At 43.7% G+C, this 12837-nt stretch overlaps 1 protein-coding gene across 1 annotated transcript; it reads left to right on the forward strand.

Annotated features, from left to right (window-relative positions):
• The first annotated feature begins 3097 nt into the window (after positions 1 to 3097).
• LOC142942397 (uncharacterized) lies at positions 3098 to 12041 on the forward strand. Its single transcript, XM_076084695.1, has 7 exons — positions 3098 to 4385; positions 8327 to 8521; positions 8665 to 8794; positions 10180 to 10275; positions 10632 to 10660; positions 10859 to 10885; positions 11140 to 12041. The coding sequence occupies exons 1-7, from the start codon at positions 4226 to 4228 to the stop codon at positions 11412 to 11414; spliced, it is 912 nt and encodes a 303-aa protein (XP_075940810.1). The 5' UTR covers positions 3098 to 4225; the 3' UTR covers positions 11415 to 12041.
• The last annotated feature ends 796 nt before the right edge of the window (positions 12042 to 12837 follow it).

Genomic DNA, 12837 nt, shown 5'->3' on the forward strand with positions numbered 1-12837 from the left:
ATGAAGTGTACATATCTGAATCCAGGAAGCACCGGGCACTCTTTAAACAAGCAGACAGCCAATGCACAGTGTAGTATTTTTGCAAGATCTGTAATAATTATATTTAAAGTAAGAAAATATTTAAATGGAGTAAACAATACAATATATTAAGATTTGAATTTAACTTATTTGGAAATACTGTGTCTAATTGATTAACTGTATCCTGTTTCTTTGCACTCCGGGATAGAAATTGTTTCTGTTTATTTGTAACTTATAAGTTTAGAAATTAAATGGTTGAGTTGGTGGTTATTGACGGAGATGTAACTGTTGTTTAGTTTATATCATTGAGTTGTCAGGGGGTGCAGACCGGCCCAACGCACACCCTGGCAGACGGGAGAGCAGAAGTGGAATCACACACAGATTTGATTTTCCCCATTTTGAGACGCTTAAAATGTCAAATCTGACCTGCGACGAATTCTCGCTCTCCAGGCCGAACCTGACTGACCTTAAGTGTGACGTTTGGGAGAATGCAATGGCAACATGGTCACCTGAGCTTTCATTGATTCTCCCTGTGAGGGGAGAGACAGACGGTACACCTGAGACGGGACGGGCTGTCCTCTGGGCTCCAGGTAGAAGATCGTACAGCGGTTTTCCTTCTCTAAATGTAGCCCGATATTATAGAGGGTCAGTGTCAGGAGTTCAGGACTGTATGATCATTTTTAGGGAGAGGGGGGGCTGTGAGAAAAAGTGCAGGGTTACGCATTTTTAATTGTTGCTGAAGGGACGTAGTTGTCGGGAGTGTCCTCGACCCAGAATTATATTTTGTACATTAATTCAAAGGCTATCCGCACTAATGGAGAATGGCTGTATCTCCCTGTTTTGTCGTTCGCCATAAATATTTTATTTTGAGATATTGAAGTATTGCAGTTTTTTGTAAGTTTAGGGAGGGTCCAAAGAAAATCTTTATATTGAAGTGAAGGCTTTTAAAAAAATATAAAATAGCTCCCCTCAGCACCCTGATGATTGTCATACAGTCCCTTTTTTAAGTCGTTAAAGCCACACTGTTTTCCAGTGTGCTCCGAGAAAATGATTTTAATATAATAACGGTCAAATCCAAATCGGCTGGCCACCCTTGCCTTTCCCCCCAGACGTGCATTGACGGTGGTTGTCCCCTAGAGGGCAGGGATCTTATGTCCGCAGAACAGTCTCGTGGCCACGTCCCAACGCCGTTCACCAGCTTCCTCTCCGTGTCCTCTTTCCTTGCATCCTTCTGTTGCACCTGTTTTGGTGCAGGAGCTTCCTGGAAAGGAGATGAAGGAAAGGAAGTTGCCATGAGTCATCCTCCCAAGTGCTTGCAAGCCCTGCAAAAAAAACAAAAAAACAACTGGACTAGATTGTACGTTATTATTTATGTGACTTAATTTACATAGCAGCTTTGCATGGACACGTTTGCGTCCTTGGTTGCCCTGATAACAAGGCAGGGCCAGCACTCGGGAGGAGTCTGTTTCTGTTCACGTAGGGGTCAAACACTGAGGGACCTTTACTGATGCCACACAGGAAGTATACCTGACGCTCTATGATCTAAAAAAAAAACTCAAAGCACCTGACCAACCCATGAGATCCTGCTTTGTGTGTGGTCTGTGTTGATGCTTGTTGTCGGCATATATTTTGATATATTTGGAAAAATACGGCGGGATATATACAGTAAAAAGTCTAGATATTTTTGGAGTAGAGAAGCAATGTGTGTATCAGATTATTGTCACTTTGTCATGCTCTCTGAAAATCTCTTGGATTTTTTAGGGAAGAATTATGTAAACGTCCCTGCTGATTTAATGTTCCATTGAAAGAATATTTATAAATTTTAAGTCCTTTGTGAAAATGTGTGGTTCTTTTATTTATTACATTTGAAACCTCCTGCTGTGGTTTTCTTTTCTATGTGACATTGCGCAGAACAGGGAAGCTGTTCTCACTGCACGAGGTCAACAGGAAGTCTGTAAAGTTCCTCCAGCATGCCGCTGCTGTGCTGCACGATGTCCACAGGAGGTCGGTAGTGAGGCAGCGTGCACAGGTCAAAGTCAAACCCTCTGTGACCTTGTCATTTATGCCATAAAGTGCATGGTCGTCTTTTAATTTAAACACGGCAGGAGACGGGCTTCGACCTTCTCCTGTGCCTCTCCCGTGTCCTCCTCTCCGCTCATGTCCTCAGCAGAGTTATCTGCCTTCGGTCTTTATCCCTGTTCAGGCTTCAGGGCATTATGAATGTCCAGCACACACACACACACACACACACCACAGGTCCTTAGTGTCTGTTACACAGAGACAACAGCGGACGATTACTGTCTCATAATAATCTATCTAGCTTCATACTTTGACCTCTCAGGTGCGCCGGTCTGCTGTAAGACTATTGGCTGCTTGGTGGTGTCTGGACACGTTTCACCTTAAAACTGTTTTTATGAAATAAGTCACGGCTGTTTAGTCCTGAAGGGTGGAAACTCTTCATCAATGGCCGTTGGGAACACACCGCTAATACATAAATACATCCACCCTCTGTCATTAATGATGATTTGAGTTACGTTTTTAAGTTTATTTTTCAAGGTTTTTAAGTCGAGAGATTGATAAGCAGACAGAAAGATAAATAAAGAGACAGAGTACTTTATTAACCCTACTTGCAGTCTTATAGCAGCCAAGTAACACATGAATCACAATGACGCTCAACGAGGAGAAAATATAGAATACAAATATACTAGAAACTACAACTAGAACACATACTCTATACTAAAATTTCAGTTTAGTGCAAATTTGGAAATAAGAATTGTACATGCAGTGAATGAATGTATGCACACAGGTATGTACAGGTACTTAATATACAGGAATGTATGTTAAGGTATGTGATATACATGCAAGTATACAAAGATTAAGTTATATCTTAAAGAATAATAATGATGAATTCTATCACTTTTCTTCCTTTAAATGTAAGTTTTATTTTATGCCACGTCTTCATTTCTTGTTTCTGTTATTTCCTTTTAATACAAACAATGCTTATAATTCCTTCTTATTTTCTTCCTAAACTGGACCACATGTGTCTTGTGATTGCTATATTAACACTAATACACTTTTAGATACAGTACTTGTAATTCTGTGATGTTCAGCAGTACAAACACAAAGTGACGGTCTGTCTCTCTGTTTCTCTTACGTTCACACATGAACACACGGAGAAATGAATACAGACTAAACAGGAAGTATGACTGGGCGAGAAGACAAAAGAAATGTGAATGAAGAGAAGTGAGAAAGGTGAAACCCCGCTTCTATTTTTAATAAAGTTAACGTGACCCATTGACATTCGATCCTTGTCAACAATGCTTCACTTTATCTTTTATTAGACATCTAGGGCAAAGCATTTTTTATTTTTTTACATTCTTGGGGACGGAGGACTTCCTGTATGTGGCCAGGAAGCTTTCACAGATCAGCAAAGAGAAGCATCTGCTGGACAAAAAAAATCAATCAAGCGACTGCAAAATAGACAGAAAGTCAGCTTACACCAGGGGGGGAGAGACCCCGAGACAATCGCCTAACTGGCTTTTCATCTGCTCCTGTTGTCTTTCTCGGTTGGTCTAATTACTACGTCCGGCTTATTGTCCTCTTGATGACTGTAATTAATCAAGTTCTGCTCCCTAATCTCAGAATCCCATCATCCTTACAGTGCACCAGGGCCGGCCACACCGGATGACAGCCTGATGTAAGCTCTTTTTGGGAGCCTAATTGTGCGCTTGCCTGCAACTTTGCGTGCAACAGCAAATTGCATGGTCCCACCCTGCTGTGTGTGTGTGTGTGTGTGTGTTTTCTCAGCACACAGGTCTTTTATTGTTCCTCATCATTTCCTCAAAGAAGCGGTAGCTGTGTGTTTGCAGACAGGAGTTGTGCTGTTCCAGTAAGTTATTTTTGGGGTCTTTTATGTGAAGATGTTTCCCTCGTGTGAGGCCTCCCTGACCCCTGTCTACACTCTCACACTCACGTACTCTCTCATATAGACTTGTCCTCCCCCCTGAGCTTCAGATGGTTTACCAGGTCCTTAATCTGTAGTCTGAGTGACATCACCCTCTCCCTGCACCCTGCACACACTCCTCCCAGGACAGCGGGGGGGGGGGGGGTGGTTTAGACTATAGAAGGTGAATTAACCCGGCAGTGAAGCGTAATAAGAGAATTAGCAGGAGCACGAAGGATCACTCCGACACACTCCGTCAGGGCCATGGCAGAGGGCATGGAGGAGGGAGACGCACACATGGAGGAGCTGGTGGACCAGGGCCTGGGGATGGAGGAGACGGCCCACGGCCTGCCGAGGAGGCCCTCGCTGAAGGAGAGCTACCACAGCGACTCCCTGCTGGCGCCCGACACTGACTTCATGACAGGTAGCTGATGGGCCAGTTTCATGTAAATGACCCCCCCCCCCCCCCCCCCCCCCCCCAAAAAAGAAAAGTTCTCCTTTAGCTCTCGTCTCGTGGTGCGTAGCGATGCAGACAGTTTCAACTCCACCCCCAACACAATGGAGATGAATGCAGACGGTTTGATTTTGTTTGTGGTGCTAACTGCTGTATGAGGAGCAAGTGATCAAACAGAGCGCAGGGGTTCTGTACGAATGAAGTGCATCTTTACCTGTAATCAACAAAAAGACAAGTATAAACTTCCTGCAATCCACCACAAAACGGGTTTACATTCCTGTGTGAGTTTGCACAGGTTTGAAACAGATTTGTTCTTCTAATTTGTGACCAGAAAACAATAAAAAAAGACAAAGTTAGAAAGAAATACCCTGTATCCACAAAATAAATTCAATCAGCTCCTTTAATTATGTTTATCTTGAGGACGGTTCTTTCGTGTGCTTTAACTTTTCAGATTCTAACAACAGGTTAGGACTTTATTTGAGATTTTGTTTAATCAACTTGTTGCCCTCTGGGAAATATCAACATATGCATATAATTGACTACACTTTCCCAGCTTGTTGGATAACCTCATGAAAAGCCAAATTTGGTAATTTCCTCTTGTCTTCTATGACGTTGCCGCTGCAGACTTTTACTTAACCTGTACAAATCTTTTGAACAAGCGAGTTAAACTTTACACACAAGTCCCGCATACCTGTCCGATGCATCACACAGTCAAACTGTGGGTGTTGTGGAATGCGCCTCAGCTGAGGAGATTCAGGGAAAAGCCTCGTCCCCTCGGGGACATTAGCATCAGTGGACTAATATGAGAAGGATTGCATGTGTGTGTCAGCATGCAGGGTGCTGCTGATATGAGCAGACGGATGCTGTTCCTTCTTTCAAGAAACACCATCTGCGAGCAGAGATTAAAACACTCCGCTGCGTCTCTGTGCCTTCATGCATTTTTATTTTGCTAACATGTATTACAGGCGTATGAATTTGGAAACTGTTAGCGCTCTCCTGGCTGTGTTCACACGTGTGAGTGTGTGCGTGTGTGTGTGTGTGTGTGAGTCAGAGGTGCAGCGATAGAGTTAATGTTTGTTTATGTGTGTTTACATTTGCATGAAAGGCGTCCACAGGGAGGCTGCCTGTTCTTTGTGTAGCTGAGTAAGTGCAGAGATTGAGCTTTGGGCTGCTAATTCCCTTTTACAGCGCTGGGATTATGTGCTATTCTAATCCCAATCCCATATGGGGTGTGTGGAGGTGCCACGAGGATGTTGTCACGGCCGGGACAAGAGGACGAACAGAAAATCCCAGGCCTACACAGAGTCACAACTCTCCACGAGAGGCGGATTACTGCAGGATGCATGCTCCGATGATTATACTGGAAGTGTTCGCCCACAGCAGATCATCTCTGTTAGGAGGAAAATCTCTGATATCTTCCCAAGAACTGAGATTTATATTGTATAACATGCATCTACAGCAGATTGGCTGTCTGAGGCTTCATAGACACTAAACTAAAAACTTTACAAGCGTCACAGCATCATGCAGTTACTTGTCAGACTCCACATCACAAGAACTCAAGTCCCCTTCATCAACACCGCCATGTTCCAAATGTGATTTCAACCGATTTTAAACCGGATTTTATCGAACTATTAATTATATAAACATAGATTCAACAGTGGATTTCACTGTTTATGACTGTTACTTAAAGGAACGGTGTGACGCATTTACAGGCCTCTATTGACAGAAATGGAATACCCTATTTAATACGTTTTCTTTAGTGTACAATCACATACAAAAAAGAATTATAGTGTTTTCGTTACCTTAGAATGAGTTGTTTATATCTACATAGCCGGTCGCCATGTTTCTACAGTAGCCCAGAACGGACAAAACAAACACTGGCCATTCGTGTTTTTCACGTCAGCCACCGTAGTTCTCCGACTCCGACACACTAGAAGTTTCAGGTGGTTGCAATCTGCAAACCCACCACTGGATGCCACCAACTCCCACACGCTGCACCTTTAAGCTGTCACACTAATATAACTCGGAGGGGTCGGGGCTGGACGTTTCAATTATTCATCACTTTTTTACAGCAGACATTTTGACAAAGCAGGGTAAACACAGGTGTAGTTGATCTAATCGATTATGTCACAGCCATTCCAGCGAGCCAGCATGCACAATACCAGGGCCATGATTAATGTTATTGATCACACCTGTGGTTGAACTGAAACGACTGAATAGAGCCTATGTCGATCATTACTTTAATTCATTTTTTCAGCCATTTATCTTTTCACAACAGTTTATCCATTACTTATAGTAAACTATCTCTGTCTCGTCGATCTGCTGGTAAATAGTACGTCATTGTATAATTGTATGATGCCTTGGTGTTCGCTCTGAAATGAAAGCATCGTTTTTAGCCTGGGACCTCTGTAGCTCCCTGAGATGAACGAGATGTTTACTATCGGGGCCACACAGGTTTATTACTGCTGTTTCCTCTCTGTGTCTCCATCTCTCATAGTGGACGTGGGGCTTATGTGCGGGGGCGGGGTCACAGAGGCTCAGTCTGAGGGATTATCATTGTACTCTGCACACCCACACACACACACATGCACATGCACAGACAATTTAGGCTGAATTGGACGACGACTGAGTTTTTAAGCATCATCAACCCCACCCCCCACCTTTATATAAGCACACACCCTGAGCAAAAGAGCTTTAAACGTTGTCATACTCATCAAGCGACCACCAAGGGGACCGTGAGAGGATCACAACACACCGTAGACACTGTTACACTGCTCGGAAGCTGACAAACACCGGACCGGCTGCTCCGTGAGTGCGTTTGTGACACAAGTGGAGCAACAGAGATGAGATCTTAGTGGACACCAGCCAGTGGATCGGAATCAGATGGAGGGAGAGCCGGCCTGTCTGACTGGAGCCGGAGGAGGAAAGAGGAGCGAGAGGCTGTGCTCGCGAGAGGAGAGGAAGAGGAGGAAGACGTCTGGTGTGGTGGAGGAGGGCCCGACCGGCCAGCAGAGGCCCCCTGACTGCTCATCAGAGTCCAGTGTCTCCCACGGTATCCGCCTCTGAACTATTGTTCCAGCGCTAACATACCAAGTACAGACTGATAGAAAGAGAAGTTGAAAGTGTGTTTTCGATGTGCTCTCTGCTACCTTTGTTTACACGCTGCTGTGTGGATGATCTGTCGTGCCCAGCTGTGCTGCGACCTCATTAGCTTGATCTTTACCACATACGCATAAAGAGGGGATGTTAAAGAGCTTATTGCGTCATTGATTGTGTTTACGTGTCTGTGCCAAGAGAGATGAGCCTTAAAGGAGCATTTATGCTAGAATTACATAAGTGAATGATGCAGATAATACTTTGGCTTCATGTTTTGGCTAAAAATGTGGATGTGGAAGTACTTTTGCTATGTTTTTATGTCTTCACCAGTACTTCTCTTAGTGGACTGGAGGATTGTTTTTATTCGTTCTCAAGATTTTCTCTTAACAAACGGTTGTATGGTTGCAGTATGAGTCAATGTTCATTGTTTTCTTGGCACCTTTCTCTGTGTGCGCGTGTGTGTGTCTGTATGTGTGTGTGTGTGTGTGTGTGTGTGTGGTTATATTTGTCGACTCTCAGTCGGTGAACAAAGTCTCACTGACTGTTGCTCTGCGAGTCTTTTATGAGTTTGCTCTTTCTTTTGCTCTGTGAAATTCTGCATATTTAAACATGTAAACAATAGACATGGTTCTGAGTCTTGCACATGTTCAATGGATGCCTCAGGTTTCCTCTGCTCATTTTAATGGAGGTTAAGCATGTCATCAGTTATATAATGCTGGTCAAAAGCATAGAAAGTGAACATAATCTGTTTCCTGGCATAAACCTCTCATCTCTATCCATCTATCCATCTATCATTCTATCCATCTATCCATCAGATGACCGCAGCTCTGCGGCCAGCGGCCTGGACGTGGGCGACCGGCTGACCTACCTGGAGCAGAGGATGCAGATGCAGGAAGATGAAATCCAGCTGTTGAAGATGGCTCTGGCTGACGTCCTCAAGAGGCTCAACATCTCTGAGGAGCACCAGGTGGCTGCTGCCAGTAATAGCAGGAGATCATCGGGCGCTAAACGTGAGTGAGGATTATTTCTGTTATCCACATGTCAGTTTGAACAGCTCTCGCCATGTAGACCTGTACTGTAAGAGTGTGTGTGTGTGTGTGTGTGTGTGTGTGTGTGTGTGTGTGTGTGTGTGTGTGTGTGTGTGTCCCCACAGCCAGGCCGGTGTCTCTCGCTCTGCCCTCCAGACCGCCCATGCTGACCTCCAGCACCGCCTTCCTGAAGAAGAGCTCCACGCTGCCCTCCAGCGCCACAGCCAGGAACTACAGTCCAACACCGGCGCTCAGGTAAAACACTGCTGCTGCTGCTGCTGGTGGTCAGTCTGCAGACTGGACATGATCCCATGAGACAGTCTAAGACCCACATGCATTATAAACAAGATAGATTTTTTTTTTTTTACATGTTTTTGAGTAATTTCTTCACACATTTGTAGCCAACAATAAAACAAAAGTTCCACATTTGTAATAAACACACAAAAAAAAAACCAACAACAGTGCCGTTCCTTTCATCTCAGAGTGGGCCGACACACACTGCGTATAATGGAACACAGCAGCTCACGATGAGGCTTCGGCCTCATACCGCGAGCTTCCGTTCTCATTATCTAATGTGCAAAAGCAATCAGCAGATGCCCTCCATTGTCCAAGAAACACCACATGATTTATTCCAAACGCTCGCCTTTATTTCAAAGCAATGAAACAGCAAACCATTCTCTGCTCTTCCTCTCTATTACCTGTCCAATGATGCTGCCGTGAGATATTAGTCAGAGAGCATGATAGGTCTCTCTCTGCGGGGCCGTAATGGGCTGCTGCCGTATCTGGAGTATGTTGATATGATTGCACAGAGAGAGGTAAATCTCCATTCACTTAAGGCTGTCCGTTCAGTATGAAGTGAGAAGCATCATCATCGTCATCATCGTTAGCAGCAGTGGGTTTTCTCTCCACACTCATCTCTTAATGTCCACTTGCTTTTCTCTTCATGTCTTGTTCTCATCCGCCAACGGTCTGTTTTCATTCATTGTCTTTTGAACGCATAGATTTAAAGTAAAACATATTCAGAACACTGACTACCATGTCTGCAGGCATTTCAGCTAGCAGAAATATAGTTCGAAGGGAATGTGTTCAAATTGATGCGCGAGACGTTCACGTTTCACCATCTGACATGTTGCATCTGTTTGAATACAAAGTCGTCAAAAGTGTGATGTAGAACTGTTGCACACAGAACATGTGCTGTGAGGAACTGAGTGGAAAACGATTTATATCAATGTGCTTCCCAGCTGCTTCAGGCTCAATAACTACTCCCCCCCCCCCCCCCCTTACTGTGATATTCCTGTCAAGTAGCTTCAAATTAAAGTCACAGTGAGGAACTTTTACCTGGTTATGAAACAGTCTCAATTGAATACCGACGTCTCTATATGGCCTACGTATAAACGAGACCATAAGCCAGATGATTTGCTATTATATATATATATATATATTTAGTTATTCTTAATGCTCGTGGTCGGTGCCACTGGATCGGATTCCGTAGTAGCTTTAATTATACATAAAATATATTTAATAAATAAAATATATACGACTGGATTTATTGCAGTGAAAAATTTGGCAAATCTAAATTTAGCAAAAAAGAATGTGAAAAGGTCCATGACCTCACAGTGCTTGTTTTATTTCCCTTCCAGTGGTGTGAGGAGCCCATCAGGTAGTGTGAAGGACAGTCCATGCAAGACCACTAAGCGACCCACCTTTGCAGCCTCCTGCAGGAAGCCTCCGGAAAGGTGAGAAGACAAAAGCCTTCTCAGTTATCCCTTTGTCTTTCTTTGTATATTCATATTTATCATCACTTTGTGTTCATGTACATTTGACATTGTTTTTCCACGTACACTTCTTGCAAGCCATGGTATACAATATATACATTTCCACTGATTTTGAGGTGACCCAGTTACTATGGTTTTGAAAACACCTCAGACCACAGAGAAGCATTGCATTCTCAAAGCCAGTAGAAAGGATGTTTAACTGTTTAGTCAACCTGAAACTGATCTCTCTCATTCTGTGTCACTGTGTTTCTCCCTCCTTCTCGTGTCCTCTCTCTCTCTGTCTCTCTCTCTGTCTCTCTCTCTTAATTTAACAGCAGCAAGTCCAAGGAGGCTGCCGTTAGTGTAGGTAAGTGAGCCGGTTCCCGGCAGTTGTCTTTTTTTCCAGTCTGTATCTGGCAGCGTTCAGTTCATAAGAATGTGAAACAGCTGCTGAGTAAGCCTCTAAAAAAAAGAGCGATAAGTGATTTAGCAAAAGACTGACATGATGGTGGTATTGTTTGTTGCATGTTAGTGACCTCTCTGTTTGTCTGTTGTTTCTCTGCAGGGACGAGACAGGTGACCCACTGCAAAGGTAGGATTCATACTGAACAATATCGAGAGAAGTTGAGAGCATTTTGTATGAGCTGTTATTTTATCTTCAATTTTCTTTGTCACATCTCACCATGACGTGTGTGCCTTTCCTCACCCCTTTGCACCCTTATTTTTTTGACCTCACCTCTTCCTGTAAAATCCGCCCCACCTGACCTCCGACCTCCGTTCTAACCCTTTCCTTCCCCCTCTGTCTTTTCACTCACCCTCCTCACCTCATTTCACCACTTCACTTAGTGACTATGCAGATCTATCTGAGCCCCCTCACAAGAAAGACTGGATCTTCTGAGGCCGCCAAATCCGGGTCCACGGTGCCTGCGAATGGCGGGCCCCCGGCCGGGCCCAACCACCCTCAGGCGAAGGGGGGCGGCAAGCCAGAGGCCAAGAAGACGACCCCGTCCTACACCTTAAACCTGCAGAAGACCACGACCAGCCAGAGCGCACCGCAGGACACATCCAGCTACAAGAACCCCCTCAAATCGCCCAGCCAGTACTTTCAGATTTGTTACTGAGGCGGAGATAGATTTGGTACAAAATGTGTCCTTGTTATCAAGTTTACTGACCACAAACAAATTACTAAAAGCCTCAGTCAACCACTCGCACAGAAACTGTGAATAATGACTCTCTTCCAATGCTGGAAAAACAAGAAATTGGTTTTTAAATTGGTAGCAGTGCATTTCCTTAAATTGCAGGAATGGCATGATTTCCCTCTGTTGTGCATCCTGATTTTGTTGCTTTTTTTTGTTATGTGTGACATTAGCATTTTGAAACACTAACAAGAACTGTGGATACAGTGTTTTATGGCATGATTATACATTTCAAGTATAGTACAGTACAAAAGCTTTAATGCATCTTTAGCCTCCTCTGAATCCTCAGTAGTCTTAGATCCATTTCTCACAGGATGCTAGTACCTGCGTATTGTTTCACTGTAAACGCTCTCTCCGTCTCTCTCTGTTGAAGTTCGTAAGGCGAGGATGTGTCGTTGTCTTTGAGCACCGACTGTGTTTGATGTCAGTGAGTGTGCTGTGAAGTTTCTAGCTGTTTTGTCGTTGATGTTCCACTTTAAGCGTAACTAACATACAGTGTGTACCAGAATAATTCTAGTTCAGGACGAACAATAAAAAAGCTGTGATCGCTAAGGGGATGACTTTTCCTTGTATGAGTGTGTGAGTGTGTGCAGGGTTGGGGTTGTGAGTGGCTGCTGCCTAATTGACCCGACTGACTGAAGAGTACTTTATATTCCAGCAGGGATCCTGTTACACAATGTGCAGCACTTTCCTGTCATGGTTTAGTTCAATCAGCCACTTGGAGAGCAACAAAAGTGCAGTCACCTCAATCGGACGTGGAAGTCGTTCTCTGATGACGGGAAACGGTCTTTCACAAAGTCACTGCGGGGGAATAAATGGCCACTGAACATTTTTGATGAGCAGGAAATTGCTGAAAATCACACGCCGTGACCTTTTCCGTTGCATAAACAGTTCGAGCTGTGCCAATGCGCAACATTTTTTCCACTCCCACTGCGAAAACAGTTTGGGCCATCACTTAATAATAAGATTTCCCTAATCCAAAATCATTTTTTGAGTGATTTTGTTTTGCTAAAAGATGCGACTCGTCTGCTCCTCTCTTCTGTAAACGTTTCCATTTTTAATGTGAACATATACCAGACTTGTGTTTTCATGTATAAACATCCTGTAAAGCCAACTCATTACTTTTTTCCAGTCTTCCTCAGACGATCACTAATATTCCACATAAGGACTTTTATCTAACGTATTGTTGGACTTCCCTTAATAACAACCTACATGACAATCAACATCTACATTATTGTTATTCAAAAACATCTGAAAAGGACCTCAATCAACTAAGTTTGATAACACTGCGTGGATTTTATTTGAATGTATCTCAACTCAAAACTTAAACTTCTATGAAATTTGTACA

This window comes from Anarhichas minor, unplaced genomic scaffold (assembly GCF_050575085.1).
Source record: "Anarhichas minor isolate MPS153535 unplaced genomic scaffold, ASM5057508v1 ptg000136l, whole genome shotgun sequence".
Lineage (NCBI taxonomy): Eukaryota > Metazoa > Chordata > Actinopteri > Perciformes > Anarhichadidae > Anarhichas > Anarhichas minor.

Coding starts and splice junctions, on each gene's coding strand:
- LOC142942397 (XM_076084695.1), top strand. CDS start 4,226: ATGGCAGAGGGCATGGAGGAGGGAGACGCACACATGGAGGAGCTGGTG. Junction 8,522..8,664: donor GAGATCATCGGGCGCTAAAC/GTGAGTGAGGAT, acceptor GTGTCCCCACAG/CCAGGCCGGTGTCTCTCGCT. Junction 10,661..10,858: donor GGAGGCTGCCGTTAGTGTAG/GTAAGTGAGCCG, acceptor GTTTCTCTGCAG/GGACGAGACAGGTGACCCAC.